We start from the raw sequence: 22,114 nt of genomic DNA, 5'->3' as shown, positions 1-22,114 counted from the left end.
ATTAGAGAACTTATCATCAATCCTGATCCCAAAAAAAGAGATTTTGCATATTGTGCAGCAGAGCAGAAAGTCCAACCATGCCATACCTGGGGCAAGCTGAAGGCAATGCTGCCAGGGACAACAGAGGGGTGGGTTCTCAGAGTGAAGATGTACTTGTGGTTGGGAGAGGTCTTCACCACAACATGCCTGGAAAAGAGATCAGGATTTTATTTTGATGTGTGCCACAAGGGTTCTGCATTGCTCACAGGGCTGTGGGAGCTCAAAAGGAACACCCAGCTTATCTCTGGGGCTACACACAAAAACCAAAAGCATTGGAGGCACAGCCTGACTCAGACACACAGCAGGGTGACAGAGCCCACCACCCTCACTGGTACACTGGGATCTCAAAGCCCAGCTGCAAGACTTGGCACCAAAAATCAATATTTACATCCTGACACTGTGACATTTTCTGGAAAAACCCCCTTGCCCAGGATCTTCTCTTGGGAAGCTGAGAATCCTCAGAGAAAAATGTAAATATTAATTATCTGATTCACTTCTCCTGTGTTTGGCTGCTTTGGAATGTGGTCTGGACATTGTTTACCAACAGGTGCATCTTTGATTGGTTTCATGTGAATTGTTTAGACTCAATGACCAATCACCAGCAGCTGTGTCAGACTCTGAGGAGTCAATCACGGGTTTTTATTATTCATTCTTGTTAAGCCTTCTGGCTGTATCCTTCTCTTTCTTTAGTGTAGTTAGAATAGAATAGAATAGAATAGAATAGAATAGAATAGAATAGAATAGAATAGAATAGAATAGAATATATAATATATAAAATAATATATACTATCAGATGTAATATAAAATAATTAATATAATATAATATAATATAATATAATATAATATAATATAATATAATATAATATAATATAATATAATATAATATAATATAATATAATATAATATAATATAAATCAGGCTCTTGAGAACATGGAGTCAAATCCTCATCTCTCACCTCGTCCTGGGGACCTCACAAACACCACCACATCCCCCCAGTAGCCCTTTACTTCAGGACTGCACTGCACAAATGAGAGAGAACCAAACCACAACCACCACAGGTTAAAATCATCACAGGTTTCACATCTCAAGCATTAACACCAGAGCACCAATATTTTACCCCCCTACAAGCACCATCCCCAGCAGTGATGCCAACAAGAAGCAGATGCAAAGCCCATACAGGGATCTGAGTGTGTTGTTTAAAAATTTGATAGTAGAAAAAAATGGGAGGAATTTCTGTACAAAAAGTAAAATCACACAGGCCCTGGGGCTGTTCCTGCTGGCACAAGTGACCAGCTGATCTTGAACTCATCTGTGTGCCTGGAAAAACAGCAGCAGTGCTGGAAAGGTGCCCTGTGGGTGCTGATGGACAGCAGGTGAACAGTGATGTGTGCCCAGGTGGGCAAAAAGGCCAAGGGCACCTGGCCTGTAGCAGAAACAGAGTGGCCAGGTCTGTCCCCTGTGCCAGGCACTGGAGTGTCAGAATAAATCAGACTCCATTGTCCTCATGGGGGAAAAGCTCCCTCTTTTTTAAATACTCACATAATTGGATTTTATCCAGTTTGACACACCTCATAGGTGACTCCAGTTGGTCAGGAGCTCCCTTGCTAATGACTTTCTTGGTTAATAACAAGCTGTCATTCTGTATGGATTGGTCACTCAAATCCCTGGGGTGTACGTGCAGGAAAAGTTGTTTAATAAGAGATAGTTTGAATTTTTCTATCTAACAGCATATAAACAGTTTGTACAGGTGCTAGCTGTTTCTCACCCAGGAACAGATTGTTATGCTAATGAACTGCTCACACCAGCATTCCTTTCACATGGGAATTGCAAAGTGCTACCTTGACAGGGCCAGCCACTGATTTTAGGAGAGCTGGCTGGATTTTATGAGGCCTTTTTTTGTAATTTTTTTACCTTACTGCAACACTGGTGAGGCCACACCTCGAGGACTCAGTTCTGGCTCCTCACCCTTGAGGGTCCAAGGAATGGAGATGGGGAAGGGTCTGGAGCACCAGCAGTGGCTGAGGGAGCTGGGGGGGCTCAGCCTGGACCTTCTCACTGTCCACAACTCCCTGACAGGAGGGGACAGCCAGGATAGGAGGGGGATTGGCCTCTGCTCCCAGGGAACAGGGACAGGATGAGAGGAAATGGCCTCAAGATGTGCCAAGGGAGGCTTGGATTGAACATCAGGAAGAACATCATGGCAGGGGCTGCTCAGGGAGGTTTGCAGGTGTCCAAGGAACACTCAGTGTCCTGGGCTGAGGACAAGGTGGGACTCAGTGATCTTTTCCTCAATGATTCTGTGATTCCATCACAGAACAGTTATAGAAGCAGAGCAGTCAGGAGCAGACACAGCAGCAGCCATGGCATGTGTCTGTCTGTCACACTCAGAATTGAAGCTGTCAGCAACAAAGATACTCAAAAGCTGCTTAGAGCTTCCTCAGACTATGCCTGCTAGCTCTTATCATGTGATAGGCAGACAGCTGGCTGGCATGGGAAAGCAACACCAAAGGAGGCTGGGATTGGTGTGCTCTGGCAGCAGGGAGATGCTGGAATCAGGGCTCACCTCATCTTCCTCCCAGAGCTGCTGGCACTGTGAGCACCCTTGGGCTACACAAGGCACCATCTCCATGGGGTTTCATGGGAGGAAGGGCAGGATGAGCTGAGCTGGCAGCCAAGGTGCTCACTCCTGGCCTCCTCCCTCCCTGCAGCCCCTGGTTTCCATGCACATGTGCTCCCTGTGCTTGCATTTGCACATGCCCAGCCAATCCAGCACCAGCCAAGTGAGGATCTGCACTGCCTCCATCCTGTGTGCACAACAGCTCCAGCCACACCACAGGAAGGAGCATATGGCCCTTGGAGACAAGAGGAAATCTAACTCAAACTGGGAGCCATGGCAGCACAAACTGGGAGCCATGGCAGCACAAACTGGGAGCCATGGCAGCACAAACTGGGAGCCATGGCAGCACAAACTGGGAGCTATGGCAGCACAAACTGGGAGCCATGGCAGCACAAACTGGGAGCCATGGCAGCACAAACTGGGAGCTATGGCAGTTTAAACTGGGAGCCATGGCAGCACAAACTGGGAGCTATGGAAGCACAAACTGGGAGCTATGGAAGCACAAACTGGGAGCCATGGCAGCCCAAACTGGGAGCCATGGCAGCACAAACTGGGAGCCATGGCAGCACAAACTGGGAGCCATGGCAGCACAAACTGGGAGCCATGGCAGCACAAACTGGGAGCCATGGCAGCACAAACTGGGAGCCATGGCAGCACAAACTGGGAGCTATGGCAGCACAAACTGGGAGCCATGGCAGCACAAACTGGGAGCCATGGCAGCACAAACTGGGAGCCATGGCAGCACAAACTGGGAGCCATAGCTGCCCAAACTGGGAGCTATGGCAGCACAAACTGGGAGCCATGGCAGCACAAACTGGGAGCTATGGAAGCACAAACTGGGAGCCATGGCAGCCCAAACTGGGAGACATGGCAGCACAAACTGGGAGCCATGGCAGCACAAACTGGGAGCTATGGCAGTTTAAACTGGGAGCCACGGCAGCACAAACTGGGAGCTATGGCAGCACAAACTGGGAGCCATGGCAGCACAAACTGGGAGCTTCCAATAAGCTGTAAGCAACCTAAGTACCACAAATGCTCAAAATAAGGCAACAGCAGGAAAACTAAATGCATTTTCCTCCAGTGGTGTTCAGCAGGAAGGAGCTCAGAGAGCTCATGGAGACACAGAGGGGAAATCTCAAACTCATTAAGAGCTTCTGGTTACACACAAACAAAAGGAACAACAAATCACCAGGGCCAGGCAGCTCCCAGAGCTCTCCCAGGAGGAACTGCTGCTCTGTTCTGTGTGTAAATCCTGTCAGATCCAAGCCATGTGCTGCCAGCTCTTAGGAAGAGCTCCAGGAAACTGGGCCCAGGAAACTGCTGGGAAGTTTGCTGGCCAGGCTGAGCAAACCAAGAGAAAGTGCAGCAGACATGAATTAACCTGTGAGTGCATCAGATTTTCTGGTGTAAAGCACGAGCAGGGCTCCTGTGAGGGAGGGGATGACTCAGGTATCCATGAGGAGGTGCCAGCAGGGATCTCATCCCATGCAGGGCATGTTTGGAAACCCACAGCAAACATTCAGCAAGGGCTCCTCAGGATGGGCTTCCCATGTGAAAGGGAACAAAAAGTTCTTAACAGGAACAAAACCCTGCCCTGATTGCTGTCCCCTCAGCCTGGCTGTGCTCAGAACTGGTTTCTCTCTCCAAACTGCACCAAGAACTGTTTTTCTCTCCAAACTGCTCTCAAGGCAGAAGCAGGACACGGAGCTGAAGATGCTGCCTCTCCCCAGCCATTACACAGCACACACTGTGTGTGCATGGCCTGGTGTGAACTCATCCCTGACTCATCCCAGCCCAGCTCAGGGGTGCAGGAACTGAAGCATGAGAAGATGATCAGCAGCAGCCTGGGGTTAAAGCATCTCCTTGATCCAAGGGCAAACTCCAGCTCTGCACCCCCAGCTGCAAACAGAGCAGAACCCTTGTGGAGGTACCACCAAAACCCCTCCTGGGAAGGCAACATGGTGAGGGACCTGAGCCAGGGGCACTGCCAGCAGAGCAGGGCTGGCTCCAGGAGATCTGCAGCCAGGGATCTGCAGCAGGGCTGGATCCAGGGATCTGCAGCCAGGGATCTGCAGCAGGGCTGGATCCAGGGATCTGCAGCCAGAGCTGGCTCCAGGGATCTGCAGCAGGGCTGGACCCAGGGATCTGCAGCCAGGGATCTGCAGCAGGGATGGACCCAGGGATCTGCAGCAGGGCTGGACCCAGGGATCTACAGCCAGGGATAGCCCCAGGGATCTCCAGCCAGGGATGGCTCCAGGGATCTGCAGCCAGGGATGGCTCCAGGGATCTGCAGCAGGGCTGGTTCCAGGGGATCTGCAGCAGGGCTGGATCCAGGGATCTGCAGCAGGGATGGACCCAGGGATCTGCAGCAGGGCTGGACCCAGGGATCTGCAGCAGGGCTGGACCCAGGGATCTGCAGCAGGGCTGGATCCAGGGATCTGCAGCAGGGCTGGATCCAGGGGATCTGCAGTATGGATGGCTCCAGGGATCTGCAGCAGGGATCTACAGCCAGGGATGGCCCCAGGGATCTACAGCAGGGCTGGACCCAGGGATCTGCAGCAGGGCTGGACCCAGGGATCTACAGCCAGGGATAGCCCCAGGGAGCTGCAGCCAAGGATCTGCAGCCAGGGATGGCCTCAGGAAGCTGCAGCATGTATGGCTCCAGGGATCTACAGCCAAGGATCTGCAGCCAGGGCTGGCCTCAAGAAGCTGCAGCCAGGGATGGCTCCAGGGATCTGCAGCCAGGGATCTGCAGCCAGGGATGGCCCCAGGGAGCTGCAGCCAGGGATGGCTCCAGGGATCTGCAGCCAAGGATCTGCAGCCAGGGATGGCCCCAGGAGCTGCAATGCAGCACCAGCTCCAGCAGTGCCAGCACCAGGAGCTGCCCGTGCTCCCTCTGACACTGCACAGCCATCTGCAGCACCTGCTCCTGACCAAACCCACTGCTGGTGTGTGAGCACCACTGCAGGAAATAAACAGCTCCCAGGAGCACAGGAACAGCCTGAATCACATCCAGCCTGCTGAGGCAGCACAGCCCAGGGCACTGCTCCCTGCATGCTGCCACAAATGCCAGCAGAGAAGGTTCTGGAAGCAAAAGGAGCACAGCCGGCTGCAGGGCTGGCAGCTGGGGCCCTGCAGGACAGCCATTCTGGAGGAAATTAAAGTTTTTATAATGCATGAGGTACAATGCTCAGTTCAGGTATTTTTGTAACTCAATTAAGTTGAAAAAAAGATCAACCTGGGGGAAACCATACTTTGAAAAGACCAGGAGACTTTTCTGCCCAAGCAGACACTTTTGCCTGCTTCTGACTCAAAAAGTTCTGCTGGTTTAGGGGGTGCTTTTGTTTGGGTTTTGGCATTTTGTCCTGCAGCTGGACTCATGAAATCACAGCTCAGTTCATCCCTCCAGAGCCATGAGAGGTGCCAGGGCAGCAGAGCTGGCTGACAGCACAGACAGGCAGGTCCTGAACACAGCCCTGCACTGCAGCTCAGCACTGCTGAGTTCTCCACCCTTAGCAGGTATTTTATATAAAGGTGGACAAATCATTCAGTATCTCCTTTATCATACCATTCAATATCTCCTTTATCATATCATCCAGTATCTCCTTTATCATATCATTCAATATCTCCTTTATCATATCATTCAGTATCTCCTTTATCATATCATCCAGTATCTCCTTTATCATATCATTCAATATCTCCTTTATCATATCATTCAATATCTCCTTTATCATATCATCCAGTATCTCCTTTATCATATCATTCAATATCTCCTTTATCATATCATTCAGTATCTCCTTTATCATATCATTCAATATCTCCTTTATCATATCATTCAGTATCTCCTTTATCATATCATTCAGTATCCCCTTGAACATTTTTCCCATTTTTCAAACCCAAGCCCTTGTGCTGCACGTGATATTCCCTTTTAGCTGAAATGAATGGCTGCTGTCTACAACCTGCCTACTAAAATCTGTCAGAGCTCTGAGTATGTGAATTGGCTTCTTGGAATCCAAAACCCTTCTGTGTGGGCAGAGCTGAACAATGCAGGTGTTTTCCACCTACCAGAAGTAAACCCCAGAGTTTGGCTCCATCAGCCACCCCAAAACTGCAATTAAAGAATCCAGGTTGTGGTGCCCACACTCTGGCTGCTTCTCCTTTTTGTTCTTGTGCATGAAAACCCCAAGAACAAGAGCCCTCCTGGCTCTGCTCAGCACTCCCATATGATGTGAAAGTAAGAGGATGCCCCAAGTAACACAATAAAATGATAAAAACATATTTGAAATAGTTCAAATATTCTCACTATGTAACAGGAACAACAGCAAAATGAAAACAAGCAAAAATTATCACAAGAAGTACTTCATTAAAATAATTATTCTATTAGTTAAGCAGATGCAGTTCCCAAGAAGGAAATACTTTAGAGAAACAGTCACCCTTTTCCAGTATCTGCCATTTCCAGAAAGAGCCACACTGAAAGTTCTGGTCTCTAAAGACACTCAAGTTTTGTTAATCAAACTGCTGTGTTCACCTTTCCAAACCTGAAATGTCATTCCCCCTCCACACAAATTGTGAAAACAATTCCTTTTTGGTTAAAAGCTGAAAGAGCAGCAGTGCACACTTACTGCCCAGACTGGAAGTCCTTCTCATTCACCACAGCACAGTTGGTTAAGGACAGCTCATCAGTGGGACATCTCGCTGCTTGCATAGGCTGCAAGAGAGGAGTAAATATCAATAAAATCGACTGGAGAAAATGGGAGAAAATAGCAAATCAAATTCTATTTTTCCTTTACCAAGCCTCAAGACTTCTGCAAAAGCACAAAACAGATCTCCTGAGTCCTGGCACACTCTCAGAGCCCACTGGTATCAACAAGCTCCTCTCCCAGGTTGCTCCAAACATTTCCACATGTCACAGGTGTTTGTATCCCAAAGCTCTGCATTTTGGGACTATTATGTACTTGGTATTTTCTACCCTAGCTACACAAATACTTTCAAATTAGCTGGGAGAAAGCCTGCAAGGCAAACCCTGTTAACTTGCAGGTGAACCCTGCACTGCAGTGCTGGCACAAGGCAGGAGAAATCAGCATTCCCTGCAAGGTGTTTCTTGCACAGGGCACTGGGATTTTCTGGAAGCTGCTAAGGAAAAGCAGCCTGGAGCCAGAGCAGCTCCCTACAACCCTGTGCCTCAGGGCTGGGCTGGGTCACAGAGCCCATGTGGGGAGGAAGGGAGGGATAAAGATGGGACTTTTCCTCTTCCTGAGCATAACTCAGAAAACTGGAATTTCAGTTTTTGTATCCCAAAGTTCTGCATTTTGGGACTATTATGTACTTGGTATTTTCTACCCTAGCTACACAAATACTTTCAAATTACCTGGGAGAAAGCCTGCAAGGCAAGCACTGTTAACTTGCAGGTGAACCCTGCCACTGCAGTGCTGGGACAAGGCAGGAGAAATCAGCATTCCCTGCAAGGTGTTTCTTGCACAGGGGTTCTCTGGAAGCTGCTAAGGAAAAGCAGCCTGGAGCCAGAGCAGCTCCCTACAACCCTGTGCCTCAGGGCTGGGCTGGGTCACAGAGCCCATGTGGGGAGGAAGGGAGGGATAAAGATGGGACCTTCCCTCTTCCCCGAGCCTTACTCAGAAAACTGGAATTTCAGCATGTTCATTCTGCATAAACCCCTTCACCCTGTGCAGTGAGAGTCCACAGGAAGGTTTGACCTCAGCCAGCTGCTATCCAACCCCACAATCCTTGTGCATCACTTCTCAAAAGAAATATCACATGTGAATATTTTCCACTCTACAGGAAACATCCCAGATCTGTAACACATTGGAGAAAATGAGGTAAAATAGTTAAATCCAGCCTATCACTATGAAAAAATTACTGCAACAAACTTTGTGGGGGAGTCCTCCCCTTCTTTTTATTCTCTAATGTCAGAGGACCAATCCTTTTTCAGGAGTATCTGCTCATTTTTGTCCTTTCCACTGTTAATCAGCTATCAGCAATTAAAAACTGAAATAAGTTTTTAATTTGCCAATTTTAATTTTGCCTGCCCAAGCTGCCCATCCCCATCACGGGGCAGGATGGAGCATGGGGGGAGAACACAGAGGGACCTCAGCCCATCCTACACCCTCACCCTCCCTGCTCCTGCAGAATTGTATCACAAAACAAGGGTTGAACGGTGAAAATGGTGATCAAAACGCCTCCAGAAGGGGAGAACAGGATGGAAAAGGCAGGGTGTTTCTGTCATTAGCTATGGACTGAAGACATTTCATTTGGGGAAAAGCTGAACTTGCTCCCCAAGGTGTCCTTTGTACCTCTGGCAGATACAAATTTGCAGGCAGTGCAACAGAAACCATCTGACAGCCTCAACCTATTGCTAAAAGTAATTCAGGAGGGATTTTCTCTTAAACCTCCCTTAAATCCCAGCAGCCAGCACAGGAAATGCACTGATCCCAACACACACATCTAAATCATTTCCAGGAGTTACTGCCCTGCTCTGCCTTCCTCCCCCAGCTCCCCTGGGACAAGAATCAGAGAAATTCCCCCCAGCCTGCTCTAAAGTTCAGATCAACTCTCATCCCACAATGTGATTTGTCTCAAGTACTTGCTATTTAGAAAAGGACCAACTCATTACTTTTACTAAATAATGCTCAATTGCCTTTGACATATGTGACAGCCAGAAAAGATTCCATTTTCAGGCCTGAAGTAGATTTATCTATCTGAATGCTGAGTGTAATAAAAGACTCAAATGTTCTTGTAATAAAATATATGACATCAGTGGATTTATGAGATACACAGCCTGTGTGCTGAGGCCTCTTGGCTTGGGGCTCTTCACAGCAAACATTCACCATTTTATCACTTCTGCTCCCATCTGCAGGGCACAGTTTTGTGAAGGACATGCCCTGATAAAAGGCATTACAGGGGATATTTCTGGAGAAAAGTGGACACGGAGCTCCTGGATTAAATCTTTTTACAGCACGAGTCCTCGAGTGCATTTTTAATCCTCAGTGACAAACTGCACCCAGCCAAGCTGCTGCTCCTGTCTGCACTGGGAACAGAATCACAGAATCACAGAGTCACAGAATTACAGAATCACAGAGTCACAGAAACACAAAATTACAGAGTCACAGAATTACAGAATCCCAGAATCACAGAACTACAGAAACACAGAATCACAGAATTACAGAATCACAGAATCACAGAACTACAGAATCACAGAACTACAGAATCACAGAGTCACAGAAACACAAAATCACAGAATTACAGAATCACAGAACTACAGAATCACAGAACTACAGAATCACAGAACTACAGAATCACAGAGTCACAGAAACACAAAATCACAGAATTACAGAATCACAGAAACACAAAATCACAGAATTACAGAATCACAGAACTACAGAATCACAGAAACACAAAATTACAGAATCACAGAATCCCAGAACCACTGAATCACAGAGTCACAGAAACACAGAATCACAGAATCCCAAAATCGCAGAATCCCAGAGTCACAGAATCCCAGAGTCACAGAATCCCAGAGTCACAGAATCCCAGAGTCACAGAAACACAGAGTCACAGAATCCCAAAATCACAGAATAACAGAATAATGAGGTTGGAAGAGACCTCTAAGATCATCAAGTCCAACCCATGCCCTCACACCTCACCCAGACTTCAGCACCCAGTGCCATGTCCAGCCTTTTTTTAAACACATCCAGAGATGCTGATTCCACCACCTCCCTAGGAAGAGCATTCCAGTACTTTATTATTCTTTCAGTGAAAAATTTCTTCCTAATATCCAACCTGTACCTTCCCTGCTGTAGCTGGAGGCTGTGTGCTCTGGTTCTGTCAGAGACCAACCCCAGCTGGCTGCAGGTTCCCTTCAGGAAGGTGTGGAGAGCAATGAGGGCACCCCTGAGCCTCCTCTTCTCCAGGTATTGTTCTGGTTTATGCCAAGAGGGGACCCAAGGACAGCACAGTCCTGAGGAGGTGACTGCACCTGCCAAAGCATTCCCAGCATCCAGCATCCAGCAGCACCTGCTATTAGACCCAGGCCTGTTCCAGCATCCCTTCTGATTGCCAAGAGGAAAACAAGACCACATGATGCACTGATAAATCTCACTCTGAGAGACAAACATGCAGAACCTCACCTCTGGGTTTGTGAGAAAGCAGGAATGTTGCCTCAAAACCCAGGAGGCTTAATCACACTGGCATATTTTATTTTTACAAAGAAAAATTGCCCTGAAGAACAAACAGCTACATAATAGAAACAATCACCACAACATCTGATCTTTCAGAGATTTTTTTTTCCAAAGCTGCAAGGACTCATTTTCCTCCACAGAAAATACAAAACTCACATGTTCACGAAATCACAGAACAGTTGGGGTTGGAAGGGCCCTCTGGGGATCATCCAGTCCAAACCCCTGCTAAAGCCCAGAAAGTGGTGCTGCTATTGGGATATTTTCACATATACATAAACCACACCTCTCATGTTCTGCCAATTCACCTCTTGTGAATCATGGAGGCTGATGGCAGAGGAAGCCAAGGAAAAACTTGTTTCTCCCCACAGAGATAAAGTGGTGGCAATGACTGAAGAGCACTGCTGACATCTGGTACTGAGAAGAGTGAAACATTAAGTGCTAAGGCAAAGATGCTCCTCATCCAAGACAACTGAACTCATTTCATTTCCTAATGCTGAGCAAGAGATTATGAAACAGCCTCTAAAGCTGAGGCAGGTTTGGTTCTGTGCCCTGTTCTCACACGGTTTGTACAAGACAAATATTGTTCAAGAACTGTGTGTTCAAAAATCATCTCTGTGTAAAACAGATACACATCCCATGTACATGCAGGTGCACAGAGATGGAATTCCTGAATTTCTGGCACTCAGGTGCTGGCAGAGCAGTGTTAGGAAACATGACAACTCTGGGTACCAGACATTTCCATTTCCCCAGCAGAGCTGCATTGAGATGGGGATCCCTACTCCAAAAAGCACCCAAGCTTTCCTGTAACAGCTGTTGGGCACCAAAATCTCTCTGAGGCCAGAGCCTCATCACCCAAAGAGGGCAGAGAGGTGCAATGCACCTGCAGAGGTGCAATTCCTGGTGGGCAATGCAGGCCACACTCCCCAGAGCCCCAGCAGAGGTTCCTCTGTGGGTGGAACCACGGCTGACTCCAAACCAAACTCAGCACCACAGGTCTGCCAATAGAATGAAGTTTGAATACTGACAGGAAGAATTAGGATGTCAAAGGAGCTCTGAAGACAAACAGGGAACTGACATGATGAATCACAGCTCCTCCACATTCTCCAGGAGTATGCTCCTGACAGGAAACACAGCTCCTCCACATTCTCCAGGAGTATGCTCCTGACAGGAAACACAAAGCTCTGCCTGCATCTCCAGACACCAGAGGTGGACATTACCCCTGGGGACACAGGGGACAGCAGCAGGTCCAGCAGGAGGAGGAGGAGCTGCAGAGCTGGCTCAGCACAGGGAACCCAAGGACACAACACAGCACAGAGCTGAGCAACAGCTCAGCACTGCAGGACACACGAAATGGCCATAAAACAGCAACAGCAGCAGAGCTCTGGGCTGCCAGGTAAGAGTGGGGGCCTGACCTGCAGGGGAAGCTCTGTGACAGGGAGAAACTGAGGAAAAAACCCAGACTCCTCTAAAGAACAATTCTGTAATATTCATAACAGGAATGACAACGTGCTGTCACCATCTGGGACACAAGCTGTCCTAAACGCTGTGGTGTCACAGACATGTTTTATCAAAAATCCTTTCCTTAGGAGTTTTCCTCCTGAGAAGCTGAGAGGCCTCAGGAACAAAATGTAACCAATGGTTATCTGCTGCTGTGGAATGCAACAGGTGCATCTGGGATTGGGCTCATGTGGTTGTTTCTAATTAATGGCCAATCACAGCCCAGCTGGCTCGGACTCTCTGTCCCAGACACAAGCTTTTGTTATCATTCCTTCTTTTTCTATTCTTAGCCAGCCTTCTGATGAAATCCTTTCTTCTATTCTTTTAGTATAGTTTTAATGTAATATATATCATAAAATAATAAATCAGCCTTCTGAAACATGGAGTCAGATCCTCATCTCTCCCCTCATCCTCAGACCCCTGCAATCACCATCACACTGTGGTTCTAAATCATTTTAAAAATTAACTAAGGAAGTTTAGTGGCTTGAAGAGAGTTTTTCTGGACATGTCAAAAAACCACTGAACAAAGCTTCCATTTTTCTGCAGCCACAAGAGGAAATCAACCTACAAGGAACCTTCTGGAGCAGCAGGCCTGGCCAGACAGGCCCTTCCAGACGTCCTGGCTGTGCCAGGATAAGCTGCTGTCCCTGGAACACACAGCCCTGCTCAGGCCTGGCCATTCCACCTGCTCCCCATGACCTCTATTTGTTTGCTGGAAGCTTTTATTCTCCTCAGGAAGGAGCTGCATTCTCTCTCGACAACAAACTCAGAAATAACAATTTTCTTCTCCTAATAAAGAGGACTGCATTGGGAAGCTCAAATCTCAGAAGTAATATTCCCATTTTTGACAAAGGCAGGGAACAGTGAGCGAGCTGCCACCAAGGCAGCCTCAGCATCCAGAGAGGCCTGGGTGAGATGGATCCCTCCTTCCCACACCCCCGGAGCCACTCCCACGCTGTGAATCACCACCTGTGATCGTGCTGCAGCACAGAAACCCAAACAGCTCCGAGGAGGAAAGAGGGAAGAGCTCTCCTCAGCACCTCCTGCATCAGCCAGGGCTGGAAATGAAACAGGGGGTCACTGTCACATCTTCTGAAAAATCCCCTTGCCCAGGATTTCTCTGCTAGGGAGCTGAGAAGCCTCAGAGAAAAGGAAAACAATATTATCTCATTTTTTCTCCTGGGTTTTGCTGCTTTGGAGATTGTTTATCCAACAGGTGATTGTTTCATTGGTTTCATGTGAATTGTTTTTACTCATTGGCCAATCAGGGGCCAAGCTGAGTCAGACTCTGGGAGAGAATCACGAGTTTTTCATGATTATCTTTTAGCCTTCTGTCTGTATCCTTTCTCTGTTCTTCAGTATAGTTTTAGTATTGCATTCTTTAATATAATATAGTAACATAAAATAATAAATGAGCCTTCTGAGAACATGGAGTCAGACTCATCATTCATTCCTCCCTTCCTCAGGGGTCTCAGAAAAGGGATCCCCAGGGATGTTCCCCTGCATTGCCTGCCCCTGGCAGTGGGAACATCCCTGCCTGCTCAGAGCTCTCCCCCAGCAGACACAGGAAAGTTTCAGCTTTCATATTTTCCAAATTCTGCATTAGTATATAACTCTGAACTTCATATAAAGTGTTAGCAAGTTCACAGTTCACTTGGACAAAACAATCTTTTTCTAGCCCAAGAAGGCCCAAAAAGTCCAAACAACAGTGAATTGAGGAGAGCAAACTGGGAGAATGGGTCTGAATAACCTGAAGCTGTAACTGGACAATTAACCCCAATATGGAAATGGACCAAAACTTATAAAAGTATGAAAACTCCTAACTCTGAGTCCATCTGGGGTGGCTCTTGCACTGCCCAAGGTATCCTTTGATATAATAACCCCTACTTCTAATAAAGCCCTACTTCATTCCTTGAACACAGCCCGGCCTCTGCTGCAGGGACCTCTCAAGGCACAGCCAGACCCTGTGCCCTGGGCCCTCTCTGTCACACACTCTGTCACACACTCTGTCACACACTCTGTCACACACTCTGTCACACACTCAGCACATTGCCCAGTTCCTGTCTCTGCGAGCAGCCCTGCACTCTCTGGGTCTCAATGGGGAAATTCCTGCCTGTCCTGGCACTCCAGAGCCACTTGATCAGGGCAGAAGGGCCTCTCCCACAATTAAAGGATCCTGGATTTTACTGCTGCTTCCCTTTGTTTGCAGAGTTGAAATGAACTCAGGTCTGCAGGGCAGCTCTGTCACTCCAGTGTTGTTTACCTGCAGTTACCAGGTGCTCACAGCTTTGAGAACCCAGCTCTGCTGTTGCCAGTATTTGCCAACATCACAAGAAAGACAATTTACAGTCCCAAGAACAGAGTTCCAAGAGCTTGCCTGATCCAAAAGAGCAGAAGAAATAAGAGTGCTACAGGAGAGCTTCTCCAAGCAGATCATCTACAGAATTACACAGGTTGCTCTGCCCAGAGATGCCCTTCTCCAGATCATTTTCCACAGTATGATCAGTGATTTTAGGAAATGCACCTGCACCTCAGCTGCTGTGCCACAGCACAGGGAGCTGCTCTCTGCCAGCTCAGCAGGAACAGCAGTTCCACCTTCCTATTAAGCAATAGTGACCCAGGATATGTGCATTTTAATTAACACATCCTTTTTTGAGTGGTTGTTGCTTCACATTCCTTCCTCAAGCCAGGACGATCAACAATTTAATTACAGGGAATTGTTGCTTGTTGTGTTGCATCTAAATATCTTTAAAAAATGCCAAGGGAATGAACCTGCACCCCACCAGAGTAAGCTGAGGTGCTGGGATGCAGGTCACAGGATTTTGCCACATGAGCAGTGAGGACACCTCATGGGTGCAAATTTCATCCCATTTATATTTAGACAAGTTACCTGTCACAGACAACTTTTATGGAAAATCCTTTCTTTAGGATTTTTCCTCCTGAGAAGCTGAGAGGCCTCAGGAACAAAATTGATTATCTGCTGCTGTGGAATGTAACAAGTAGATCTTTGATTAACCCATGTTGAATGTTTGTAATTAATGGCCAATCACAGCCCAGCTGGCTTGGACACAGAGCCCGAGCCACAAACCTTTGTTATCATTCTTTGCTATTCTATTCTTAGCCAGCCTTCTGATGAAATCCTTTCTTCTATTCTTTTAGTATAGTTTTAATGTAATCTATATCATAAAATAATAAATCAGCCTTCTGAACCATGGAGTCAGATCCTCATCTCTTCCCTCATCCTCAGACCCCTGTGACCACGGTCACAGTTACCCAATGACAACAGTGAAAATGTGAGAATCTGTTAATATTAAAAATATCCCCCTTGAAATTTGCCCTGTGAAGCCCAGGATGCTGCTGTCCCTGGCACTGAACTCCCCAGGACTGAGGTCCCAAACACCACCCAGCCATCAGCAGCTTCAGATGCAGCAGCTTGCAAGGCTTGCTCTATTTTTTCCAGAAAAAAGCACATGACACAACTCCAGGGCACCAATTACTCCAGATTTTCTGACAGAAGGTCATTGCTTTCTTGCAGCCCAGGAGAGCAGAGAAAGGTGTTCTGTCTTTTCATCCTTCAAACCTTTGGCCTCCCTGAGGGCAGGATGTGCCTGCACAAGGAGGAGCAGAGCAGCAGGGCCTGAGGAGCTGCACACCCAGCCTTGGTTTCTGAGCAGAGCAGCACAATCAGCTGGCTCAGACACAGCTCCAGGGCACTGCAACAGAAGCTCTTCCATTAATTTTAGCAACTGGGTTTCTTGTTTGGTTTTTTCTGTTCACAGAACCTTCTCCAACACAGCTCTCCAATTCCTGGGGGTCTGAAAACCTCCTGGAGATGGTCAACACGGGAGTTTCATCACAAAACTCTGGTCTCTGCCAGAGAAAACCTCCCTGATGTGAGACAGCATCCTGAACACATCGTGCAGAACCCCCAGGCTGAACCTCAGCCCTCCACTGCAGCTCCCAGGATCCCTGTCCCACTGCCCAGGGCTGTCACTGCACCAGCCCTCAGCCCCTCCTGCACTTGTGAGAGCACCTGAACACTTCCACCAACCTGGATCAAAAAAAGAAAGATCACTCCATGACATGGGGACTGACATTTCAGTTGTTTTCATGTAAAGAAAAAGATCACTCCATGACCAACATTTTAAGTGTTTTCATGTAAAAAAAAAGATCACTCCATGACACAAGGACCAACATTTTAGTTGTTAAAAAAATGAATAAATGGTAATTTCATTGTACTGAAACTTTGTCCTGCCTGGTGGGTAATTCAGTGCCACTACTATCTAGCAAGTGCTTTTCTGTGGACTCAAGCAGATCTGCTTTGATGGCAGAATTTCTTCCAAATTCAGTCAGGATTTATCCTGAGCCTGAATGACCTCTGTGGTCTGAGGCACAGGACCCAGAACAGGAGAGGAAAACAGAAGATCTTGCTGTGCTCTGGCAGAAAATAAAATTAAAAGCAATACTTACAAAGTCCACACTTGAAATGATCCTCAAAAAGCTTCTCTGACTTTTTTAAAAAGACTTTTTCCTACTACAAAAATTATTAGCTAAGTTTATTTATTCTGGCAGGTCCACATAATAGGTGGGACACAGCAGCACCCCAAAAACTGGAGATGGAGAGGCAGCACTGCCATCTCCCTCTGGCAGTGACTTTTTAAGCACAAGCTTAGGACACACTGCTTCTGCAACACTGAGCCAACAACAAATGAATCAAAGATGACAGGGCCAGATATGCCCACAAACATTCACATGGTCTTCAGAATTGTATTCTAAATCATTTCAGAGTTTTTAACAAATTATGTGGTTTTATTTTAAACAATTCAGCAAGGCAGAAGTCCTGAAAGCAGGCCACAAGCTGATTTGTGGTGATTTCACAAGACACTTACGAGGATGCAGAAGTGATTACAGAAACAAAGATTCACATAGAGTTTTCTCCCATTTCCCTGAAACATTGCTAAAAACCCATTTCTTCATATTACATGCTAGGAAAGACTAAAAAAAAACCAAGTGACGATAGCAGGAACAGAAGCAGGCTGCAAGAAGGAGCTAAGTTGATTCATAAACCTTCCTTTAGTTGCCTGACAACCCCTGCATCTCTGAAGGCTGCTTCCATATGTTATCAGAAATCACCTTCCAGCTTGAACCCATCAACACAAAGCCCAGCCCCCATTATTCCAAAGTCCCTACCCCAAACCAGCCCACCTAAAACCACACTGTCTGCATTTTAAGTATTTTTAAACAATACAAGCAAATAAGCCAAATGTTATTAATTGTCTAGTCTGTTTCAGCATTATATATTTTATATATATATAATATATTATATATTATATATTATATATATTATATTATATATATTATATTATATATATTATATTATATATTATAATATATATCATATTATAATATATTAATATAATATAACATATATTATATATAATATAATATATTAATATAATATTATATATTATACATTATATAATATATTAAACATGCTATATAATATATATTATATATATATTTTATATATAATACATAATAGATAGTTTAGATATATTATATAAGTATAAATATTTATTTATAAATATATAATATTATAATCATATCATAAATTATTATATATAATTTATTATATATAATTATTATATATATAATTATTATTATAATTATTATTATAATTATTATTATATATTTATATATAATTAATTGCATTAATTAGATTAATTATATAATAATTAAAATATATGAATAATTGATATAATTAAATTATATAAATTATATAAATATGGTAGATTATTATACATTGTAATAAATATATTATATAAGTATAGTGTAGATATATATATAAAATACATTAAATGTTAGGAATTGTTGTTCCCTGTGAGGGTGGGCAGGGTGCCCAGAGCAGCTGTGGCTGCCTCAGGACCCCTGGCAGTGTCCAAGGCCAGGTTGGAGCAGCCTGGCACAGTGGAAGGTGTCCCTGCCATGGCAGGAGTGGCACTGGGTGGGAAAGCAGCCCCAAACATCAGAGGAACAAAAATGGGAGTTTTACACCAGGGACACCCCCTAAAACACCATTGTTTCTAACCATGAACTGTTACACAAGTGCAGCTATTCCAGATCTCAAATTCCTTAGGGAAAGCACACCAGTGTCTGCTGAGGGATGCACAAGAGCACCCTGCACACCCAGGGGGTGTGAGGAGCAGCACTGCCCCACCCCAGGCCCATGGAGCTCCCCAGCCTGTGCAGACAGGGCAGAAATGCAGCCTGTGCTGGATCCACTCACTGGGACAAGGCACAGAAACCACCTGGCCTTTCCAGATCCCTTTGGGAACTAATCCCTGACCTAGTTCAAATCAATTAGGTACAGACAGCCCCAGAGAACTTCCAGGGGTTTACTTGGTCCAGGAGTCCATAACCAGCTACAGAGAGCAGATTCCACCATTCCCTCTCCTGCAGAAGCCTCAGTGCTCTCTCTGTGTGCCTAATGATCCCCATGCAGAGATACAGAATAAATTATTACAGAAACAGCCATTATTTCTAATCACCATAAACTGTTTTTCCTGTAAACTTCAATCACTCTAATCACCATCTCTTCCTTGCCATGGAGAGCCCCAGTGCAATTAGGGGAGCACACCTGAAACAGCAGCACACAATTAATCAGATTTGGCTTATCATTCACCTGAATTATTCAAAATGTTTCAATATTTTGTCTCTCTGGTACATCAGGACAGCCATTCACTTCTCCCTGTGAGAATATACTGCACAAATCAAATCACACCAGTCCAGCACAAGAGATTCAGCTCTAAGTGGCATTGCAGAACAGATTTGCAGGGCAGGAGGAGTCACTGAAGCTCCTCTTCCCACCTTGCAGGTTGAAGCACCTGTTAAAAACGCTGGCAACAGAACAGCACCCGTGTTCCAGCATCAGCTCACCTGCTGTGCCTGGAGCTCTCACACACCCCCATCCTCCCACCAAGTGTTCTGTGTTTACCCAGCCACAGCTCTGGGTCACAGCCCAGGGTGCTGCTGCCTGCTCCCAGCCTCCCCAGCACTGCAGCTCCCTGGGAAAGCATTTGAAGGATCAGACACAGCTTGGAGAGTGAGATGGAACACTCAGCTTAAGGATTCTCTCTGCAGCATTAACCAACCTGGTGATTCTGCACCAACTGCATCTGTAGGCAAATCATGAAAACACTGAATACTGAGGAGCTTCCTGATAACCCAAGGAGAGCATCACTCATCCAAGTGCCAGATTAGGAGGCAGCTAAACATCAATCTTTCCTTTAAATTCACATCAATCCCCCTTTCCTTCACCAGGCTCCCAAGCTGGTCAAATTTTTCTCCCATTTCTTAGTAGCAGAAAAGCTCCAAGCAGAAGAATAAAGTTGAGGTTGATTTTTCTCCTTCCTCCCCACATCCTCAGTCCCAATTCCAGCACTCAGCATGCCCCAGGGTGTTCCCTGAGGACACAGCTGGGAGGGTCCAGGGAGTCTCAGAACCACATCCAGTGTGGGTAAAATGATCTCAGCACTGACCAGAGCACTGAGCTCCTGTTCTGGACAACAGAATGCTGAAAAAACACCAGGCAAGGCTCCCAGGTTTCCCTGGGTAAGTGCAAAGGGTGAGATGAGAAAAGAAGGTGCAAGGAGGAAGGTGAGACCAGGAATGTGGAGCAGAGGAAAAGCTGTTAATGAGAGGCAGACCACAAAATGTGGGGTTTTTCTCAATTACTCAGCACATTTCAGGGGTGGCAGTGGAGCACCTGTGCTGCACAGCAGATTCCTCACCCTGCTCTGCACCACAGCACTGCACCAGCTGCCCTCCATCCACCAGCCCAGCACAGTGCAAAAAGCACTTGGAAAACCAATTCCCCAGCATTTCAACCCCTGAATGACTTGGCCAAGAATGAAAAATGTGACTTTCCCAGGCTGACACCCAGCAAAGCATGACTGAGCTCCTGGCAAAGAGCAGAGCAATCCAAACACATCCTGCAGCACCTGGACACCTGAAAAAAGGGGATGTGCAGGCACCACAAGAAGGGATTTCACAGTCAAAGCTGTTCCTTCACATTTTAAAGCCTTTCTGGCCACTTGCTGATGTGATCTATCACTAAAAAGGGATTATTTTATTTTTTAAATGAATACAGAATAAAACCACTGCACAACCCTTAAGGTGTTTCCACACAACAAAAGGAGGACCCACGTTATAAAACAGCACCTGGTGTTTTATAATGTGAGAAGATCTCCCCAGATCCCACAGCACCAAGGGGTCACCAGAGCCTCACAGCACATTTAGGGGACCCTAAAACCTTGCTGCACACCCCATGGAGACAGGGGCACCCCAGAGGCTCCTCAGGTAATCCCAAAATTCTGCCCCACATCCCAGAGCACCATGTCCTCACAGCCCCTGTCACAGCATCCCTAAAGGTCCTTGCTCACAGGGAGAGGGGTCACCAGAGCCTCACAGCACATTTAGGGGACCCTAAATCCTGACAGCAGCGCCGAGACACCCCTGGACTTCACTGCACCCCAACTCCTGAGGGAGCCCTAGGCTCATCCCACAGCACCAGGGGGTCATCACAGCCTCAGAGCACCCCAGGAAACCCCAAAATCCAGCTCTGCACTCCACAAGGCCACTGCAGCCTCACAACACCCTCAGGGAACCCTAAATGCTGCCTCACAGCCACAAGGAGAGCGGTCACCCTGCTCCTGAGGGAACCCCCAGTCCTGCCCCACACCCCACATTGCCAAGGGACCCCCTGGGTCCCACACAGCACCCCTGGGGGACCCTAAAATCCTGCCCCACATCCCAGAGCACCATGTCCTCACAGCCCCTGTCACAGCATCCCTAAAGGTCCTTGCTCACAGGAAAAAGGGTCACCAGAGCTTCACAGCACATTTAGGGGACCCTAAATCCTGACAGCAGCACTGAGACACCCTTGAGCTTCACTGCACCCTCAGGGGACCCCACAATCCTGCACCCCAACTCCCGAGGGAGCCCTACACACTCATCCCACAGCACCAGGGGGTCATCACAGCCTCAGAGCACCCCAGAAAACCCCAAAATCCAGCTCTGCATCCCACAAGGCCACTGCAACCTCAGGCAGCCGCAGGGAACCCTAAATTCTGCCTCACAGCCACATGGAGAGGGGTCACCCTGCTCCTGAGGGAACCCCCAGCCCTGCCCCACACCCCACACTGCCAAGGGGCCACCCGGAACCTGGGGGACCCTAAAATCCTGCCCCACAGGGAACAGGTCACCCTTGCCCCGGCTCCAAAGGAACCCCAGTCCTGTCCCACATGCCACATCACCAAGAGGCCACCTCAGCCTCCCGAGAGCCCCGGGGAACACCGGGAGAGGGGTGACCCCCCCCAGCCCCCCAAACCACCGGGCTCTCCACACCCTCACAGCACCGTCAGGACCCCTCACACCGCAGGGGGCGAGGGGGTCCCCACAGCCCCGCAGCGCTGCCGGGAGACCCCCCAAGGGCCGAACGCCCTCCTGGCAGCGGGGCTGCGGGAAGCTCGCAAAGCCGCGGTGGCGCAGGGAGGAGCAGGAGCGGAGGAGGGGGCAGGGGGTGGGCGATAGCGGCCGGTCCGTGTCCCCCCCACTTACCCGCCCCGCCATGTTGCCGCAGCGCTGACCGACAGGCCCTGCCCGCGGCCGCCAGGGGGCGGCGCAGCGCAGGCGCCGCGGCGCGCCGGGGCGGGGCCGAGAGGGCGGGGAGGCCACGCCCCCTGCGCGATTCCGCCTTCTCATTGGTCTC

General features: G+C 47.6%; 1 protein-coding gene across 2 annotated transcripts in view; it reads right to left on the bottom strand.

Moving 5' to 3' along the window:
• NSF (N-ethylmaleimide sensitive factor, vesicle fusing ATPase) overlaps positions 1-22,045 on the bottom strand; it is an 80,131-nt gene extending 58,086 nt beyond the window's left edge. For both annotated transcript variants that reach the window (XM_066566690.1, XM_066566689.1), the window contains exons 1-3: positions 21,964-22,045; positions 7,279-7,364; positions 87-186 (exon numbers count right to left, since the gene is read on the bottom strand). In XM_066566690.1, the coding sequence (XP_066422787.1) occupies positions 87-186; positions 7,279-7,364; positions 21,964-21,975 (198 nt within the window). In that variant the 5' untranslated portion in view covers positions 21,976-22,045. The remainder of the gene's footprint in view (positions 1-86; positions 187-7,278; positions 7,365-21,963) is intronic.
• Positions 22,046-22,114: the final 69 nt, after the last annotated feature.

The sequence above is a fragment of the Molothrus aeneus genome, chromosome 28, assembly GCF_037042795.1.
Source record: "Molothrus aeneus isolate 106 chromosome 28, BPBGC_Maene_1.0, whole genome shotgun sequence".
NCBI lineage: Eukaryota > Metazoa > Chordata > Aves > Passeriformes > Icteridae > Molothrus > Molothrus aeneus.
The sequence above is the reverse complement of the archived record's forward strand: the minus strand, read 5'-3'. Positions and strand labels throughout refer to the sequence as shown.